The 16851-nt window shown below is 36.3% G+C and overlaps 2 protein-coding genes across 2 annotated transcripts; one reads left to right on the forward strand and one right to left on the reverse strand.

Moving 5' to 3' along the window:
* Positions 1-472: 472 nt before the first annotated feature.
* LOC145568193 (putative disease resistance protein RGA4) lies at positions 473-4700 on the reverse strand. The gene is made up of 3 exons (XM_081627630.1): positions 3882-4700; positions 881-3365; positions 473-605 (listed from the first exon to the last, which is right to left on the reverse strand). The coding sequence occupies exons 1-3, from the start codon at positions 4531-4533 to the stop codon at positions 506-508; spliced, it is 3237 nt and encodes a 1078-aa protein (XP_081483756.1). The 5' UTR covers positions 4534-4700; the 3' UTR covers positions 473-505.
* Positions 4701-6711: 2011 nt separating this feature from the next.
* Positions 6712-16851, forward strand: LOC145568194 (iron-sulfur protein required for NADH dehydrogenase, mitochondrial-like). The gene is made up of 9 exons (XM_081627631.1): positions 6712-6882; positions 6999-7055; positions 7182-7308; positions 8542-8664; positions 8859-8956; positions 9046-9172; positions 9686-9771; positions 15328-15453; positions 16610-16851. Exons 2-9 carry the CDS (start codon positions 7014-7016, stop codon positions 16775-16777), a joined length of 897 nt encoding a protein of 298 aa, XP_081483757.1. The 5' UTR covers positions 6712-6882; positions 6999-7013; the 3' UTR covers positions 16778-16851.

Raw genomic sequence — 16851 nt, forward strand, 5'->3', positions numbered from 1 at the left:
ATATGCAGTTATAAGAGTTGTATATACTGTATCATTTTTCATTAAAAGAATGAGAACAAGTATAATTTAACATAAACAAGTTTTTCACTTTAACCTCAAAAAAACATGAAAAATATCAAATTATATCAATTATGTATATTGTATAACGTATATGAGGAATTTTTGGACTCTAATGGTAGAGTCATTTGGCATAATCGTCCATTCAATCACTTTTACCGCACTTGAAAAAAATAATGGCATAACACATGTTGGTATTTCATTATACTTTAGATAGTATCACCATGACACCAACCACCTTATTCGGTGATACCAACAAACGCAAAAATATTTTTTTAATATCGATATGATTTGTTGTTGGTATCATGTAAAATACCAACGTATACTGTTAGAGTCATTAATTAGAGTCCAAGAATTCCTCAACGTTATATAGCATGAAAAAATCTTCATACATAATAATGTACAATTTTCCATGTGTTCCTGCTATTGGAGTACAGTACAAATTTGTCTATATTGAGTTTCTCATATTGTTTTCAGATATTACATTAAATTTATCCTGTACAAATGATCGTTCAACTGATGATGACGCCTGCCTCTCGCTATTCAACCTACATGCAGCCCAAATATACATAATTAGTCTTAAAAATTTAAGTGGAGGTCTATTGTAATAATTCAATAAAAAAAAATACTACTCCCTAGTAATTAAAATTGTTTTATACATTTGAATGCACGGAGCACTTAAGAGTATTTTTTGCTCATTTTGATGATTATTATTCATTTTATCATCAAATGAACAAACAAAATACTCTAGGGTGTACCGTACACCCGGATGTAAATAACAATCTCTCAGAGGAAAAAAAAAAAAAAAAGGAAATAAACATACCAGCTAACATCAAGGACACGTATAACTTTGAACAACTCTCCATTCTTTTTGCTAAACTTTTCCTCTAGCAAAGGACATCCTCTAACATGTAAATACTTCAAGTTGTTGAGAGATTGCATAACATCTTGTGAAGGAAGACACTTCAACTTCGGCAATGAAACAAGCATCAACCTTTCAAGTGATGTTAGTTTCCCTAGCCAATCCGGTAACGTTTCGAGGCATTCAAACTCGGTTATTTCCAGCGTTTGAAGTCCCTCTAAATGCTGAAGTTGTACAGGAAGTGTTTCCCTACCATCATACAAATAATCTCTACATGCCAAATCCAATATCCGAAGCGATTCGCAAAGGGGGCTATCTTTCACCAAGTCTGTAGGTAACAATTCATCAGTGTACAATTTTTTTAAACAGGGGAGACTAGCCAACCCTGCTAGCTCTAATTTGTACTTTCTTCTTCCATGACATGATGTAATTCCTAGTGCACGAAGCCGGGTTAATGGCGAAAGGTTCGGGAGATTTTCAATGTTACAACCATCTAGCATCAGTACTTCTAGCAGTCTGCAGCATTGGAACCCATGTTTTGGAAATGTAACAGTTAACAAGTAACACTGTTTTATTGACAAAAATCTTAGTGACCTAAGGTTTTCGACATTGAGATTTCCCTCCGCGTATGTAAAATGAGTCAATCTTAGGGAGACGAGGTTGTACAGTGGTGATCCTTCTATGCCTTTCATCTCCATCAACCACCTAGGGAGTCTTGTACCGCCGTAAAATCCAACCTCAAGCGTAGACAAACTCTCATGAGGCTGCAGGGCTTCTAGGATTTCATTATTCATATGGTATGATTGGTCTTGAATTCTAGACCATTTTAGGATTAACCTATCAACATTCAACTTGCTTCCCAAATTTAGACCTCGAGCCTCGTCTAAACAATGTATACATTCTAAGCCTTGGATGTTCAACGTACCCTTAAGATTAACCAATGGACCTAGCTCACTTAATCTACCACCCCAATCTTCTCTTAAATCAATTATCGGTATAGTTTGCAAAGCAGTCAAATGACACAAGCCTAAGGGTATACCAATTTCTTGGTATTTACTAGCACAAATGTGCCTCAAATTTACCAAACTACTAACTTCTTTGGAAAGAATTGGAAAGTGTTTTCTTCCATATACCTTACCAATCGATAATACTCTCAATGTTTGCAAATGGCAAATTTTGGTGATCACTTTCGGAAGTATCCCAAAATCGTTCCCAGAGATATCTAGGTACCTCAAATGTTTTAAGCAACCAACCGACTCTGGCAACTCCTTTAGTCCTAAATTACACAAACATAACACTCTTAAGTTCCTAGAATGCGCCAAGAATTTTAAACTCATGTACACCCGTAGATAAAATGACCGTGGATTGTAATAGTAAGTACGAAATTGCTTACAATATGCAGCCGTGATCTCTCCTTCAAAGAGTGTAGTCGATTGGTGTCGAAGCACACTTGAAGTATCATTGATCTTTATCTTCTCTTCTAGATTCAAAAATTTCGAGTCACTTGAAACAACGCGTGCAAGAGACAATACAAGATCATGTATCTTGAACGTCTCCACATTTCCAAGCTCATCCAATTCAGCTTCTTGAAAAAGAGAACTATTCAACAAAATTTTCAAGTATTTTTCCCCTGTTAACTCCATTTTATCACATGGTTGCAAGAAGCCTTGCGCCATCCACAATTGAATTAACTTATCCTTTTCAATGACTTCGTCTTCCCCAAAAATGGCACAATAGGAAAAACATTTCCTCAAAGCTATATTTGGCAAGTAAATGAAACTTAATTTTAAGGAAGGCAAAATACCATATTTATCTTCTTTCTCCCATAAATCACTTTTCTCAATTTCTTTCCATGCCTTTATATTTTGTTCCCTTAACAAGTCTCCAAGTGCTCTTATGGCTAGAGGAACGCCGCCACATTTCTTAATCATCCTCCTTGCTATCACGTATGCCTCATCACCGGCACCCACTAGATAATCATTACTCATTCTCGCCATGAATAAAGACCAACTTTCGTCTTCACTCAACCCTTGTAAATGATAGCTATAAGCCTTTTGTATGACGTTTTCACCATGGTTGTCACAACTATATGTGTCCATCTTCGCCACCACATTTTTGCCTCGCGAGGTTACTAAAAGGCTAGTACCTTTGGATCCACCAATTTCTTGCAAAGCACATCTAAATGGTTCCCAATCAAATGTATCCCACACATCATCTAGTACAAGTAAGTACCTCTTCCCATTGAGCTTGTCTCGAAGCTTATTTACTATGGCTTGACTTTCCGACAAATTTGAAGCCTCTCCATAAAGAATCTCAACCATTTTCTTCAAAATATCGATTTGATCAAAGCTATGAGAGACCACAAGCCAAATAACATGAGAATTGAAGCAGTCCATCACTTCTTGTGCCTTAGCAACTCGTTTGCTCAATGCCGTCTTTCCTAAGCCTATCATGAACATATAGACGGTTGTAAGTGTTCTAGTATTTATTTTTATTACCAACGTTGATATATAGAAACACTTGCATCTTAGAATGATGATCATCTTTTAAGCTCTTTTACTTATTTCTTATTAACATACAATATGATTGGAATGAATTATTTATGTGTCAATTAAACCCCTGTTTATAGCTACTAACATATAGTAACAAATAACCAAAATTAGCAAAAATATTTCCAATTTCAATTTATGTACATTTTAAATTGTAGGACATCCACTATCTTGGTCTCTTGGATTAATTACTATGTTTGATCTTGGTTGTTTGACCGATTGAGATCAATAAAAATTAATTCGGCAATTGATAATAACAAGTTCTTAAGGAAATAGCTGTAATAAGTAACATGGTAACAATGGTAAGGTAATATTTGGACAGAAAGAAACAAAGTGATCAAATGTTCTGTTTTAAATCAAAGAAAACAGAACATTTGATCACTTTGTATAAAGCTTGGGGGTAATAAACTTACCAGCCAAGCCCACAATTCCAACAACGTTTAAATCTGTCGCGGTGTTTCTAGGGTCACATAACAACCTAACAAGCCGAGTTATGTCCTCGTCTCTTCCTACAAGAAACCGATCATCCACCCATTGTCGTCGGTTTTGTTGTGTCCTGTTTTCAACCTCATCACCATGACATCTTGACGTGCTGTTATTATTATTACCACTAGCAACTTTTATTGGTTTAAGGCCAATAACCTTAGCATCACTATATATCTTAGCTATCAATTTCCTCAACTTCCTCACCCTACGCGCCATATGATAGCGCGAAAAGGAAGAAATAACTCCATCTTTGAGCTTGCCTCTAGCCTTTCTACTCCGGTCTCTACACTTCAAAGCATCATATGAACACTCGTCGAGTAAATCATCTGCATCGTAGGCTGCATCGTTTACCTTGTTAAGCCAATCATTTACTAGGCTATTGTTGTTGTGTGTTTGAAAGGAAGCACCCTCTAATAATAAACTTAGTGTAGTGAACTGACTTTGTAGCTCCTTTAACTCTTTCGTGGAATCCCATCCTAGCTTGATTTCGTCGGCGATACGTGACAATAGTAGTGCAAGCATTCCATGAGTTTCTGATGCTATTAGTCCACCTACTGCATTTTCCATAATTCCACTCATTTTTCCCCTTCAACAACTCTTCCAAGTTCATTTGTGAATTGTGATTGATCAACAAGTGGTCGGTTTTCGCAATCGCTAATCACGGGTTCTTGTAGCATCAAAGGGGAAGATTAAGGATTTGAGTTTGTGGTGAGAAATTGAAAATGGCGTGAAGGGAACAAGCTAAGGGAGGCAATTAACTAGTGTCTAGTGAGAGAGACTTTTGGAGTCATAGTCTGTTGAAAAATATTATTTGAATATTGTGATTGTGAATAATTGGATCATTAGTGGTTAAAATCAAAGTTGGTTGTTGAAAAAAAAAATATTAATAATAAGTACTATTCTCAATTGTTGACTTTTTGGCTTACTTTAATCAATGGTTAGTTTGATTTTAAACGACACCATCCATACGGAGCTAAGTGGTCAATTACGAGTACATCATATCACGACGTGTTTACATTTAGATCTCGTATCTAAAGTCGCAATGGCTTTTATTAGCTTTGGCCATAAAATAAAATTAAGGGTGTATTCTGAATTAGTGAACTGAATTGAAATAAATTGTTTATGAGAGAAGAAAATTAGGAACTGAATTGAACTGAGCAGAACTGAACTGATTGGAGCTGAAAAGAACTGATTTGAACTGAAATTAAGGGGTTGTTCTCTTCAGCTTATTTTTAGTTAGTTTAATTCAGCTTCAATCGATTCAATTTCTAATTTCCTTCTTTCATAAATAATTTATCTCCAATCGGTAAATCAAAACACGCAGAGAACAAACCCTGAGTGTATTATACACATCGTACAACTTTTTTTTATATATATACTTTTAATATTGTCATAGTGTTGAAATACGTTAATTTGCAATGGATTAAAAATTGATATTTATAAATATTAAAAAGAGTCGATATTTACACGCTTTACTACAACAAACTTCTAAAGTAAATGGTAACAGTCTGGTTGGTTACAATCTTAAAAGATAAGAGTAAAGACCTATGTACAAACTTCGTCTACTACTTATATATAAGAGATTGTAATATACACTTAGTGTACCGTGCAACTATGAGTAGAGGTGTCAAAACCGAACCAACTCGAAAAAAGCTATCCGTTTCGAACTGTAACCGATTCGATTTTATCTGATAAATTCAAGACCCAAACCTGATCTGTAACCGAACTGAACTCAACCCGAATCCGAATATGACCCAATCTGAACTTAACCCGACACCGATTTGATCCGACCTGAACTCAACCTGAATCCGATTTAACCCGACCTGAACTCTAACCGAACCGATTTGATCCGACCCGAGCTCAACCCGATCCGAAATTGACCCGGCAAATAACCGATCTAATCCGATCTGTTTTGACCCGAACTGATATTAACCCGACCCGATTTTAACTCGATTTGATTTTTACCCGATCCGAATTTAAACAGGCCATAATTAATTTTTGACATTTTTATTCAAGTTCTTATACTGCTTCGTTATTATTAATAAGTTTACGTTTTTTACTACAAAGAAATAATCCGGAGTTACAAGTTTACTCCATGTATAAACCAATTATTTAAAATTATTTTCTAAGCTTTATATTCATCTCATCTAAAATTTGCTACAAATAGTTTGTAATACTTGAACATTAAAACCTCTTCTTTTAACTCGATAAAATATACTCCGTATGATATATGAATGACTTGATATTGACCCAATAATAAGGTAAAAACTCAATAATAACTCTAATTTAAAAATAATCTTATTTAAATATGAATTGGGTCAACTCGATTAAAATCTAGCCAAACACAAAAAGGAATTGAATTGAAATTGACCAATTTAATGAATCAATAGATAAACCTTATCTTAATCAAACCGAACTTGACCGAACCAAAATCATCCGAAACGAAATCAACCCGACCCAAATTCATCCGACCCGAAATTAACCTGGTTAAACCCGTTTTGAACCCGATCCGAATTTATCTGAACCGATCTGGAGTTGATCCGACCCATATCCGGCCCGAACTCGATAGACCATGACCCGAATTTGACCCAACCCGACCTGAATTATAAGAATAATTTTGATCCGAACAAACTCGATCCAAATAGATCCGACCCAAACTCCATTCGATTATCCGAATTGACACCTCTAATTATGAGTATTTTGCTGTCGCTAGTCTTTAGCACCCAATAGAAGTTGGGCTTCTTCAAATCATACCAATCCAATGGGCCTCTTCGACACAGTTAACAGGCTTGGATTCGATTAACCTGAAAGAGAACAAGTACAAAACTCCATTGTTGAGCTTGGCAATGCTTTTTCCTCCTTCAATTAATACATGAAAATTAAACCAAATTCTACAAACAGACGTGCAAATATCAGAATTTATTCGAGGTATTTTCAGCTTTAGTTTAGGGTTAAGTAAAATTTTCCTTCAATGGTTGATTTAGTTGATATATCTGTGATTAATCATAACTAATAAACCTTGTTTACTAATTACTGGGTTTCAGGAAATAAGGAAAACCATGAAAGGGGCATTCAAGATCAATAGTTTTGTTAATAATTGGGTAATTAAAATTTCTGGGTTTTGTTAGTTTATCGAAGTATTGAAATTTATTGATAGTTTTGAAACTCTGAGTGTTATTGATATCTTTTTTGGGGAGATTATTGATTCAATTAATTGAATTTTGCAGAGAAATGTGGGAATTAGGGGTTTATCAGCATTGGCTGGAAAGGGGAAAGGGCTGCAAATATCTGGGGTTAAGGATATTATAGCAGTGGCTTCTGGTAAAGGTGGAGTTGGCAAGTCAACCACTGCAGGTATTGCCTCTTCCTCCATTCTCTCTCCACTTTCTCTTCAATTAGAATTTTGTTGGGTTGAATGAAGGGGGAAATGGGGTTTTTGGCTGTTGATAACTTGTGATGATTTTTATTTGGTTCTAATTGTGTAGTAATTGGTTGATGTTGGGATTGATAGGATAATTTAATTGCTAATTGATGATCTCGAGTTTCAAACTTTGGCTTGTTTTTTAGATGTCGAACCGGAATTTTGGAGTTGTGTTGAAATTGTCTGTATGGTAAATGAATCATAGGAAGGAAATTGATTGAATTCCAGCATTACTGTTTTATAGTTTTTTCAGGGCAGTCAAATGGTGAGTAAATGGCTGTATATTGGCTTCTTTGTAAGGTGTTTCAAACATTGGTGGCAACTTAAAGGGGAAATGCTTGTTTCTCTGCACCAAACTAGGAGTAATGATGTTGAACATATTGTAAAATGTTTTGGGTTAATGTAGATATCATGGTATGCAAGGTTTCTATGAACTTTGCTCACATGTTCCGTCCAGATACTCAGCAGTGAGGAAAGTGATGGCAGACAAGCTCACAAGCTTTTCTGATGTTGTATTGTTATTAATGATAATTTTTTCATGGAGTGTAACTAGTTGTCCATTGATGCCACTACAGTATGGTGTTCACGTAGTAGTACCTTAATATGAGATCCACTGACTCTTTTTATGAAGCATCAGAGTATTAAGCTAGTAAATCCTATAATGACCAATTGCAATAATCACTGAGGCATTAGTAATGACTGAACCAATTATCTATCTGTTTTTAGCTCATTTTTTTTTATTAAACTCTTAATATCGGCTTCTAGCTTAGAATTTCAGTTTGGAGGAGTAAATTTGTTTTAAAAAATGGCTTTTCTCTTTGCTAGGTCTTTATTTGATGTTCCATCCTTTGCATATTAGTAAGCGTCATTTTTTATCTGCACCTCCGCTGATTCTTCAGTTTGGGTCACACTCATGGAGATGAAATGGAGGGTGTTTCATATATCATTGAAAAAAAATAACAAAGACTTGTTTCTAAGTATTTACTAGTATTTCTTTTCCTTTCCTTTGGGGTGGCTGGCATGAGTGGATTTTTTCAAATACTACGTGTAATTTCTACTAAGACATTCTAATTAAATGTTTTGACCTTATTTTGAAGAGGAATAAAGTCAAATTAGAAACTTTGCTAATATAGCTGATATGTGTTGTGTGATTATTTAATTTGCAGTTAATTTGGCTGTTGCCCTTGCTAATAGATGTCAGCTTGCTGTTGGTCTGCTTGATGCTGATGTCTATGGACCTTCTATCCCTACAATGATGAAGATTTATGGAAAGCCGGAAGCCACTGAGGGTGAGTTTTCTGTTCTGTGTAACATGTTATAGATTCTTGGTGTACATGTAAATAGACACTTTTCATAGTTGATTTCTTGTCTGTCTCTATATAATTCATACATCATCTTGTTCTGGTTGAGGGGCTCTTTCTGCTATGAGCATATTATCTCATCACCGGATATAAATGATTTCCTTTTTTCGCTAAATTTTTAGATTTGAAGATGATTCCCAAGGAAAACTATGGAGTAAAGTGCATGTCAATGGGATTGCTTGTGGAAAAGGATGCACCAATTGTTTGGAGAGGTCCCATGGTACATAATCATGCATCATATGCTTGTATTAGCTTTTGACTTCTGGTATCAAACTCTGGGTTTCATCTTGCTTGACTCTAGTCTTTCAGGTAATGAGTGCTCTAGAGAAAATGGCCAAAGGAGTTGATTGGGGGAAGCTTGACATTCTTGTGGTTGACATGCCACCCGGAACTGGTGATGCTCAGCTGACTATTTCTCAGCGGCTGCAATTATCGGGTATTTTAATTTTGTAATTTGTTGACAGTTTCGTGTAGGAACCCAACATTCGTTTGCGGGCTTATGCATAGCATCATCACTTATATCATTAAGCGTAAATAAACTTAGCAGATTAATCAAGTCAATGTATCTTTGTAGTGAAGAATCTTTCTGTTTTGGCCCCACGCGGGGTGTTGGGGTATTCAGGAGGCGGTGACAGCATAGTGTTCAATACTTCAATGTGATGTCATTTAAACTACTATGTTTTGCTTCCTTTGGTTGCTTAGGTTAGGACCTGTTCTCTTACGTTGAAATTCAGTTCAGCTCAGCTCACTTCAGTTCAGCTCCTAATTTCCTTCTCTTATAAAATATTCATTTCAGTTCAGTTCAGTTCAGTTCAGCTGAGTTCAGTTCAGTTCAGCTGAGTTCAGTTCAGTTCAGTTCAGCTGAGTTCAGTCAATGAGAACAGGCCCTTAGTAGTCCAGCTTGGATTATTTCCCCTGAAATGTAACTTTTCTGTTTTTTCTTCTATAGGTGCTATAATTGTCTCCACTCCTCAAGATATTGCATTGCTTGATGCTAGAAGAGGTGCTCACATGTTCTCCAAAGTCAATGTTCCGGTATGATTAACTCTTTTGAAACTATTGACTGCTGTCCTGAAATCCTGAATCGCTTAATGTGATAATATTTGAGCAAATATGGAACATTGATGCTTTTGGACGTGTTGTAATTCTGTACATAGGACTTAATATATTTCAAGAATGAAAACTCAAGCTTTCCTAAGGCTGACTAATTGTTAAACTAATAAACTCTCTTCTGCTGCTTATTTGTTTCATCCTTTAGGTTAAATGATGTTTACTTCCCTCTTGTCTTGATGACCATTTGTGCGCTCTTTGGTCCTTTAGTTAAGTTGATCCTGTTGGAGCTCTCGCAGCAGAAATGTGGCTTCTACTAGATAATATGAAACCGATACCTCACAAAGATAAATAATATTTTGGAATAGACAAATAACTACTATGAAGGAAATAATAAATATAAGAAAATAAACTTCTTAATGCTAATAAACTTTGACGTGAATTAAAATGATTGAAATTCAATTCTACATCTACTTCAAGACATTTTATAGTAACTTATAAGCTAAATAAAGAAAAGACAATTAACGGAACATGTTGGAAACAACCTATAATATTTTTCTCATTCCCTTCTCCTATGTCTTCTCTTCTCCTTTCACTTTTTTTAACCCTTCTTAAATTAGACATAATTAATTTAGTAATTAATTATATCCACACGTATTCCCACAATTCTCCACCTCGTTCATAATTTGAAATCATTCAAAATATTGAACGAACAAATCGCGTAAGTCGTATCCGATTGCACCATTTTTACAATGACTGCCTACGTACCCTTAACCGGGATCAAAAATATCATAGTTCCATTTATTTCTCCATGTAATGCCTAACATGGGACAATATTTAGCAATTCCTTACAGTGTTGGAACTTGCTTCCCGTCACAACTTTGGTTAACATGTCTCCTGGGTTCTCATTTGTATGCACCTTCATAAGAGAAATACTACCTTCCTCTATGATATCTCATACAAAATGATACCTGACATCTATATGTTTGGTACGAGCATGATGAACCTGGTTCTTAACCAAGTGAATAACACTTTGGCTATCACAGTTTAGATTCACACTATCCTGCTTCCACCCCAAATCATCTAGAAGTCCCCGCAACCACAATGTTTCCCTGACTCCTTCTGCCATAGCCATATACTCGGCTTCTGTCGTAGAAAGAGCCACTGTAGCTTGTAACATTGATCGCCAACTACCTGGAGCACCATGTATTTTAAACACATAACCAGTAGTAGATCGTCTTTAATCTAAATCTCCAGCATAATCCGAGTCAACAAAGCCACTTATTTGACATGTATCTCCACCAAAGCATAAACCTGTATCAATGGTACCTTTTAAGTACCGTAAAATCCATTTCACCGTTTCCCAATGTGCTTTACCAGGGTTTACCGTAAACCTACTTACAACACTAACTGCTTGTGAAATGTCTAGACGTGTACATACCATAGCGTAAATTAAACTGCCAACTGCACTAGCATAATGTACATTATCCATGTATGCCTTATCTTCCGCTGTAGTGGGAGATTGTTTACTAGAGAATCTAAAATGTGGAACCAATGGAGTCACCACTGACTTAGCACCTTTCATTCCAAACCTATCAAAACCCGCACAATATAGCCTTTTTGGCTCAAGAACAATTTTCGGCTTGATTTCTCTCTTTAAATCTCCATACCTAGTATTTTATTTGCAGCGCCCAAGTCTTTAGTCTCGAACTCTTCACCGAGTTGAGTTTTTAACCTATCTGTCTTCACCTTGCTTTTTAAAGCAATAAGCATGTCGTCTACATACAATAGGAGAGAAATATAATCACCTCCATGAAGTTTGTGAATGTATGCACAACAATCGTAACTACTTCTGGAAAATCCTTGTTTTAACATAAAAGAATCAAATCGCTTGTACCACTGTCGAGGAGATTGCTTTAATCCATAAAGTGATTTCCTCAACCGACATACCTGATTCTCTTTACCGTCAACCTTAAATCCCCCAGGTTACATATAGATTTCCTCATCCAAGTCACAGTGTAAGAAGGTCGTCTTCACATCGAGTTGTTCCAGCTCAAGATCTCCATGAGCTACAAGACTCAATAGCATCCAAATAAAAGTATGCTTTACCTCCAGAGAAAATATCTCATTTTAATCAACACCTTCTTTCTGTGCAAATCCCTTGGCCACTAACCTAGCCTTATACCTTATTCTATCTAACTTGGAAGGATTCTCTTTTCTTTTATATACCCACTTATAACCTATAGCAATCTTTCCCACGGGCAATGAAACTACCTCCCATGTCTTGTTTTTATGAAGAGATTGCATCTCTTCTTCCATAGCAACCAACCAACTCTCACTATTCTTGTTTTTAACAGCTTGTTTGAAGGTGACCGGCTCATCATCCTCCACCGAGAATGCATATTCTATCAAGTTTACCTGCCCGTAATGCCTCAGAGGTTTGTTTGACCCAAACTTGTGAACTAATTTATAATTCCTCTTCGGCCTAGTGGATGCCAAAGAATCCTGCTGCTGCTGCTGTTATACATGTGCATTTTCCTGCTGAAACTCCTTATGATCTAGATCATCCTCCTCCTCATCTTGAGAAACACCAGGATGCTCTACCTGAACATGACTAGAATCTTGTTGGTTTCTAGATTCTATCTTCACAACTTGAGTATTTGTAGTCATTCCATCATCACCATCATTAGGCACCATAACTTTCAATAAAGCTACCATAGATCTTTCATTAAAGATCACATCCCTACTAATTACAAATTTAGAATCTTCTACACTCTAAAGACGATAGCCTTAAACCCCTTTTGGATACCCCAAAAAGATTGCTTTCTTGGCTCTTTCATCAAGCTTATTATCCTTAACATGATAATAAGCCGTGCACCCAAGTCTTGTGTAATCTACATGTTTCCCTGACCACACCCTATAAGGCGTGTCACCATCTAAATAAGAATGTGGGGATCGTTTTACTATATAACAAGCTATAGCAACCGACACTGCCCACCATTCTTTACCTAATCCAGAATTAGAGCGCATACACCTTGCATTCTCAAGTAGTGTACGATTCAGTCTTTCCGTGACTCCATTCTGTTGTGGTGTGTCTCTGACCGTCCAGTGTCTCACAATGCCTTCCTGATCATAAAACTCCTTTAAAGCTCCTTCTATGTATTCGGTATCATTATCAGACCGTACAGTTTTTAGCTTTCGACCTATTATGTTCTCAACCATTGCTCTCCACCGCTTGAAAATGTCGAATATCTCATTCTTATGCTTAAGAAAATAAATCCAAGCATATCTAGAATGATCATCAACAAATGTAACAAAATACCTGGAACCACCTTTGGAAGAAACTTTAGCCGGACCCCAAACATCCGTATGCACATAGTCTAACAATCCTCTACTCTTATGCTTGCTTGTAGAGAACTTCACCTTGTGTGCTTTTCCATGCACACAATGCTCACAAAATTCCATTCGTGGCTTCTTCATGTTCTTCAACAAACCTTGTCCACTAAGCAATGATAGACCCTTTTCCGACATATGCCCAAATCGCATGTGCCATATCCTCGTGCATTCTATTTGGTGTTTACTTCCACCAATTCTAACTGCTAAATCACCTGTAACACATGTCCCCAAAAGAGGATAAAGATTACCGTGACGAATTCCCTTCATCACTAACAAGGAACCACTAACAACTTTTAAAACTCCATTTTCCAAGACTATTTTGCAACCGTTTTTCTCTAATAAACTAAGAGAAATAAGGTTATTTCGCAAATATGGGATATGTCTCACATCCTTTAAGGTTATTATTGTTCCATCATGCATCTTGACTCGGATAGTACCTAACCCGACAGTCTTACAAGCATGATCATTTCCCATCAAAACAGTACCACCATCCAAACTTTGGTAAGTTGTAAACCACTTCCTATTTGGGCACATATGGTGTGATGCACCTGAATCAAGCATCCATTTACCGGATATCTCATTGCATTGTTCTGAAACTGAGTAACAATAATCATCCTCGTCATTTGAAACAAAATCAGCTTCTTGTTTTTCATGTTGTTTTCCTCTGGAGTTGTCGTTGTTGTTCTTCTTGAATATTGCCCTCTTTGGGCAATTAGCTCTAAAATGACCAAGCTCGCAACATTTGAAACATGGTCTTTCCGCAAGAGGTCTAGATTTTGATCTAAACTTTCCTCCCTTGCCTCGCCCTCTTTCATTAGTCCTCCCTCTGTTTGAGCTTGTTCGTTGTGTTCTCTTACATTACTAGACATCATTCCGCTTGTAGCAACCTTTCGAAGGTCATCCGCTAAAAGCAATGTTCTAGTCTCGTCCATGGTTAGAGTATCAACCAGATTTTCATAGGATTTCGGTAATGAAAGCAATAACATGAGTGCTTGGTCTTCCTCGCCACGTCAATATCCTTTAAGTCTGATATAATCCTATCAAACTTATTAATATACTCCCCGATTGAGGTGCCTTCATCCATCTTACATGTATATAATTTGGATTTTAAGTAGATCATATTTGTTAGAGTTTTTGTCATGAAATTAGTCTCTAACTTTGTCCACACGCCAGCGGCTGTTGCTTCTTCATTTACCAAGAATGCAACGTCCCTTTCAAGGCATAAGATTATAGCCGCTCGTGCTTCAAGATCTAACTCTTCACAATCCTCATCCTTCATATCCCCGGGTTTTTGTTCTTTTCCCGCCAATGCCTTGTGCAACTTTTGTGATACAAGCAAATTTTTCATTTGCATCCTCCAATAGGAAAAATCATTTTTACCATTGAATTTTTCAATTTCATAACTTTCAACTTTAACCGTTTCACTAGTAGATGCCATTATAATTAATTTCAAAATCAAAAAAAAATTTAGCACTTACGATTTTGATGTCGGCTCTGATACCAATTGTTAGAGCTCTCGCAGCAGAAATGTGGCTTCTACTAGATAATATGAAACCGATACCTCACAAAGATAAATAATATTTTGAAATAGACAAATAACCACTATGAAGGAAATAATAAATATAAGAAAATAAACTTCTTAATGCTAATAAACTTTGACGTAAATTAAAATGATTGGAATTCAATTCTACATCTACCTCAAGACATTTTATAGTAACTTATAAGCTAAATAAAGAAAAGACAATTAACGGAACATGTTGGAAACAACCTATAATATTTTTCTCATTCCCTTCTCCTATGTCTTCTCTTCTCCTTTCACTTTTTTTAACCCTTCTTAAATTAGACATAATTAATTTAGTAATTAATTATATCCACACATATTCCCACAGATCCCATGATAAATAAAAGCAGAATTTTACCTTCACTGTTTGACCATCGTCTTGATGGAGCGTTATAGTCTAGTTGGTTACCTGTAAGTATCTATTTCTGTTATGGTGTACCTCTGAGACAGAATCTGTAAGGACGATTTGCCTCTTGAGAGTTGGGACTAAGGAGATTAGAAGTTTGCTGATTAATCTCCGTGTTGCTTGTCAGTTATATCTGTTTAATAGTACAATAATGTATGGGCTTTGGTTGTCCCTGCAGGTTATAGGAATCATTGAAAACATGAGCTGCTTTATGTGTCCTCATTGTAGCCAACCTTCATTTATCTTTGGGGAAGGAGGAGCAAGGAGGACAGGATCGGAACTGTCTCTTGAATTTCTTGGTGATGTAAGTGATTATCTTTTCGAGAAATTTAGTATGAGGAAGCTATGTCCTAAATTTTTCTTTTTGGAATCATAAAGAATCTAAATCTTAGTATTGTTCTTTTGTATTTCTACTGTCAAAGTCTCAAGTCCATTTCTCCCAGCAAATGCTTGGGTTGAAATTGTTTTGGTTTTAATTTTGTTTGTGTTGCCTGTCAGTTGATTTCTTCCCCTCACCCTCTCTGCGTGGGAAGTGAAACATGTTATGTGTAATACTGGTTGATGATGAACTTGTGTTTTACAAGACCAGCCTTAGTTCATTAGCATTAAACAAGTTTTTACCTGTCCTGCATGTGAGTTGTGGTATAAGGAAGATCTCTTGATGATAATTGCTAGATTAGATATCTTGATGATTTTTTCTGAAGTTATTATACAAAATTTTTACCTGTCCTGCCTATGAGTTAGGGTATGAGGAAGATCTCTTGGTGCACCAACCGCATATTCCCTTAGAGTTGACGAGGGAAAAAAAATCAACATCCAAAAACCTGGCCTACTGATAGTTAATCTCGATTTTCCTAAATCCTGCAAGTTCTGAGGAAACTGCCTAAAAAATGGATAAGCATTGTCGTGGAATTAATTGTGCTAGAAGAGATGATATGTTTTCCAACTGATTGAGTGTTTCTGTCTTTATTGGAGCTAACCAAGCCTGATCTCTAAGGCTTAAAGTAGTGTTGGTTGTGGGAATCTGTCATCTAGGCCTAAATAGTTTGGCAATTGACCGTCAAGTGAAACCCCAAAAGTGTAGCTGTGAAGATTATGCTTGGTTAAGGAATGATAGATGAGATTGTGAACTATCTTATGCACTCAGTCCCTAGAAAAATAGTTTGCCCTTTCACAATATCCTAATCGTGCCTGACAGTAACAATTACACTGCCTTGCCAACACACCACAATACCGCATGTAAGTACTTCTCAGTGTCCTCATTTTGTCAGTTTGTGTGTTTGTTACTCAGCCCTGAGTTCCCTATTCTTTGCTCTCAGCCCACTCTACAAATACCCAAATATCCCCATGATTGAAAGCTAATGTAACTATATGTAGATATTATGTTTTTAGATGGATTTTGACTATGATTTTATTTCCTTTAAAGATGTTTTTACAAGTTTATGTTTTAACTATTGCAGATACCCATAGAGATGGACATTAGAACTTGCTGTGATGATGGTGTCCCTATTGTAATATCGTCACCAGATTCAACCAGTGCCAGAAGATACACTGATGTGGCTCAGAAGGTTATAAAGCGACTAGAGGAAATTTCAGAGAAGCAATTTAGCCCTGAAATTTCACTATGATTTTCAGGACTTGCAAGACTACACAGAGAAATTTCCAGTGCTGACCTTGTACCTTTCTGAGGAGAAAAAAAAAA

This window comes from Chenopodium album, chromosome 11, assembly GCF_948465745.1.
Source record: "Chenopodium album chromosome 11, dcCheAlbu1.1, whole genome shotgun sequence".
Classification (NCBI taxonomy): Eukaryota; Viridiplantae; Streptophyta; class Magnoliopsida; order Caryophyllales; family Amaranthaceae; genus Chenopodium; species Chenopodium album.

Coding starts and splice junctions, on each gene's coding strand:
- LOC145568193 (XM_081627630.1), bottom strand. CDS start 4,533: ATGAGTGGAATTATGGAAAATGCAGTAGGTGGACTAATAGCATCAGAA. Junction 3,366..3,881: donor TGGAATTGTGGGCTTGGCTG/GTAAGTTTATTA, acceptor TGTTCATGATAG/GCTTAGGAAAGACGGCATTG. Junction 606..880: donor CGTGTCCTTGATGTTAGCTG/GTATGTTTATTT, acceptor GGCTGCATGTAG/GTTGAATAGCGAGAGGCAGG.
- LOC145568194 (XM_081627631.1), top strand. CDS start 7,014: ATGAAAGGGGCATTCAAGATCAATAGTTTTGTTAATAATTGG. Junction 7,056..7,181: donor ATAGTTTTGTTAATAATTGG/GTAATTAAAATT, acceptor TGAATTTTGCAG/AGAAATGTGGGAATTAGGGG. Junction 8,957..9,045: donor TTGTTTGGAGAGGTCCCATG/GTACATAATCAT, acceptor CTAGTCTTTCAG/GTAATGAGTGCTCTAGAGAA.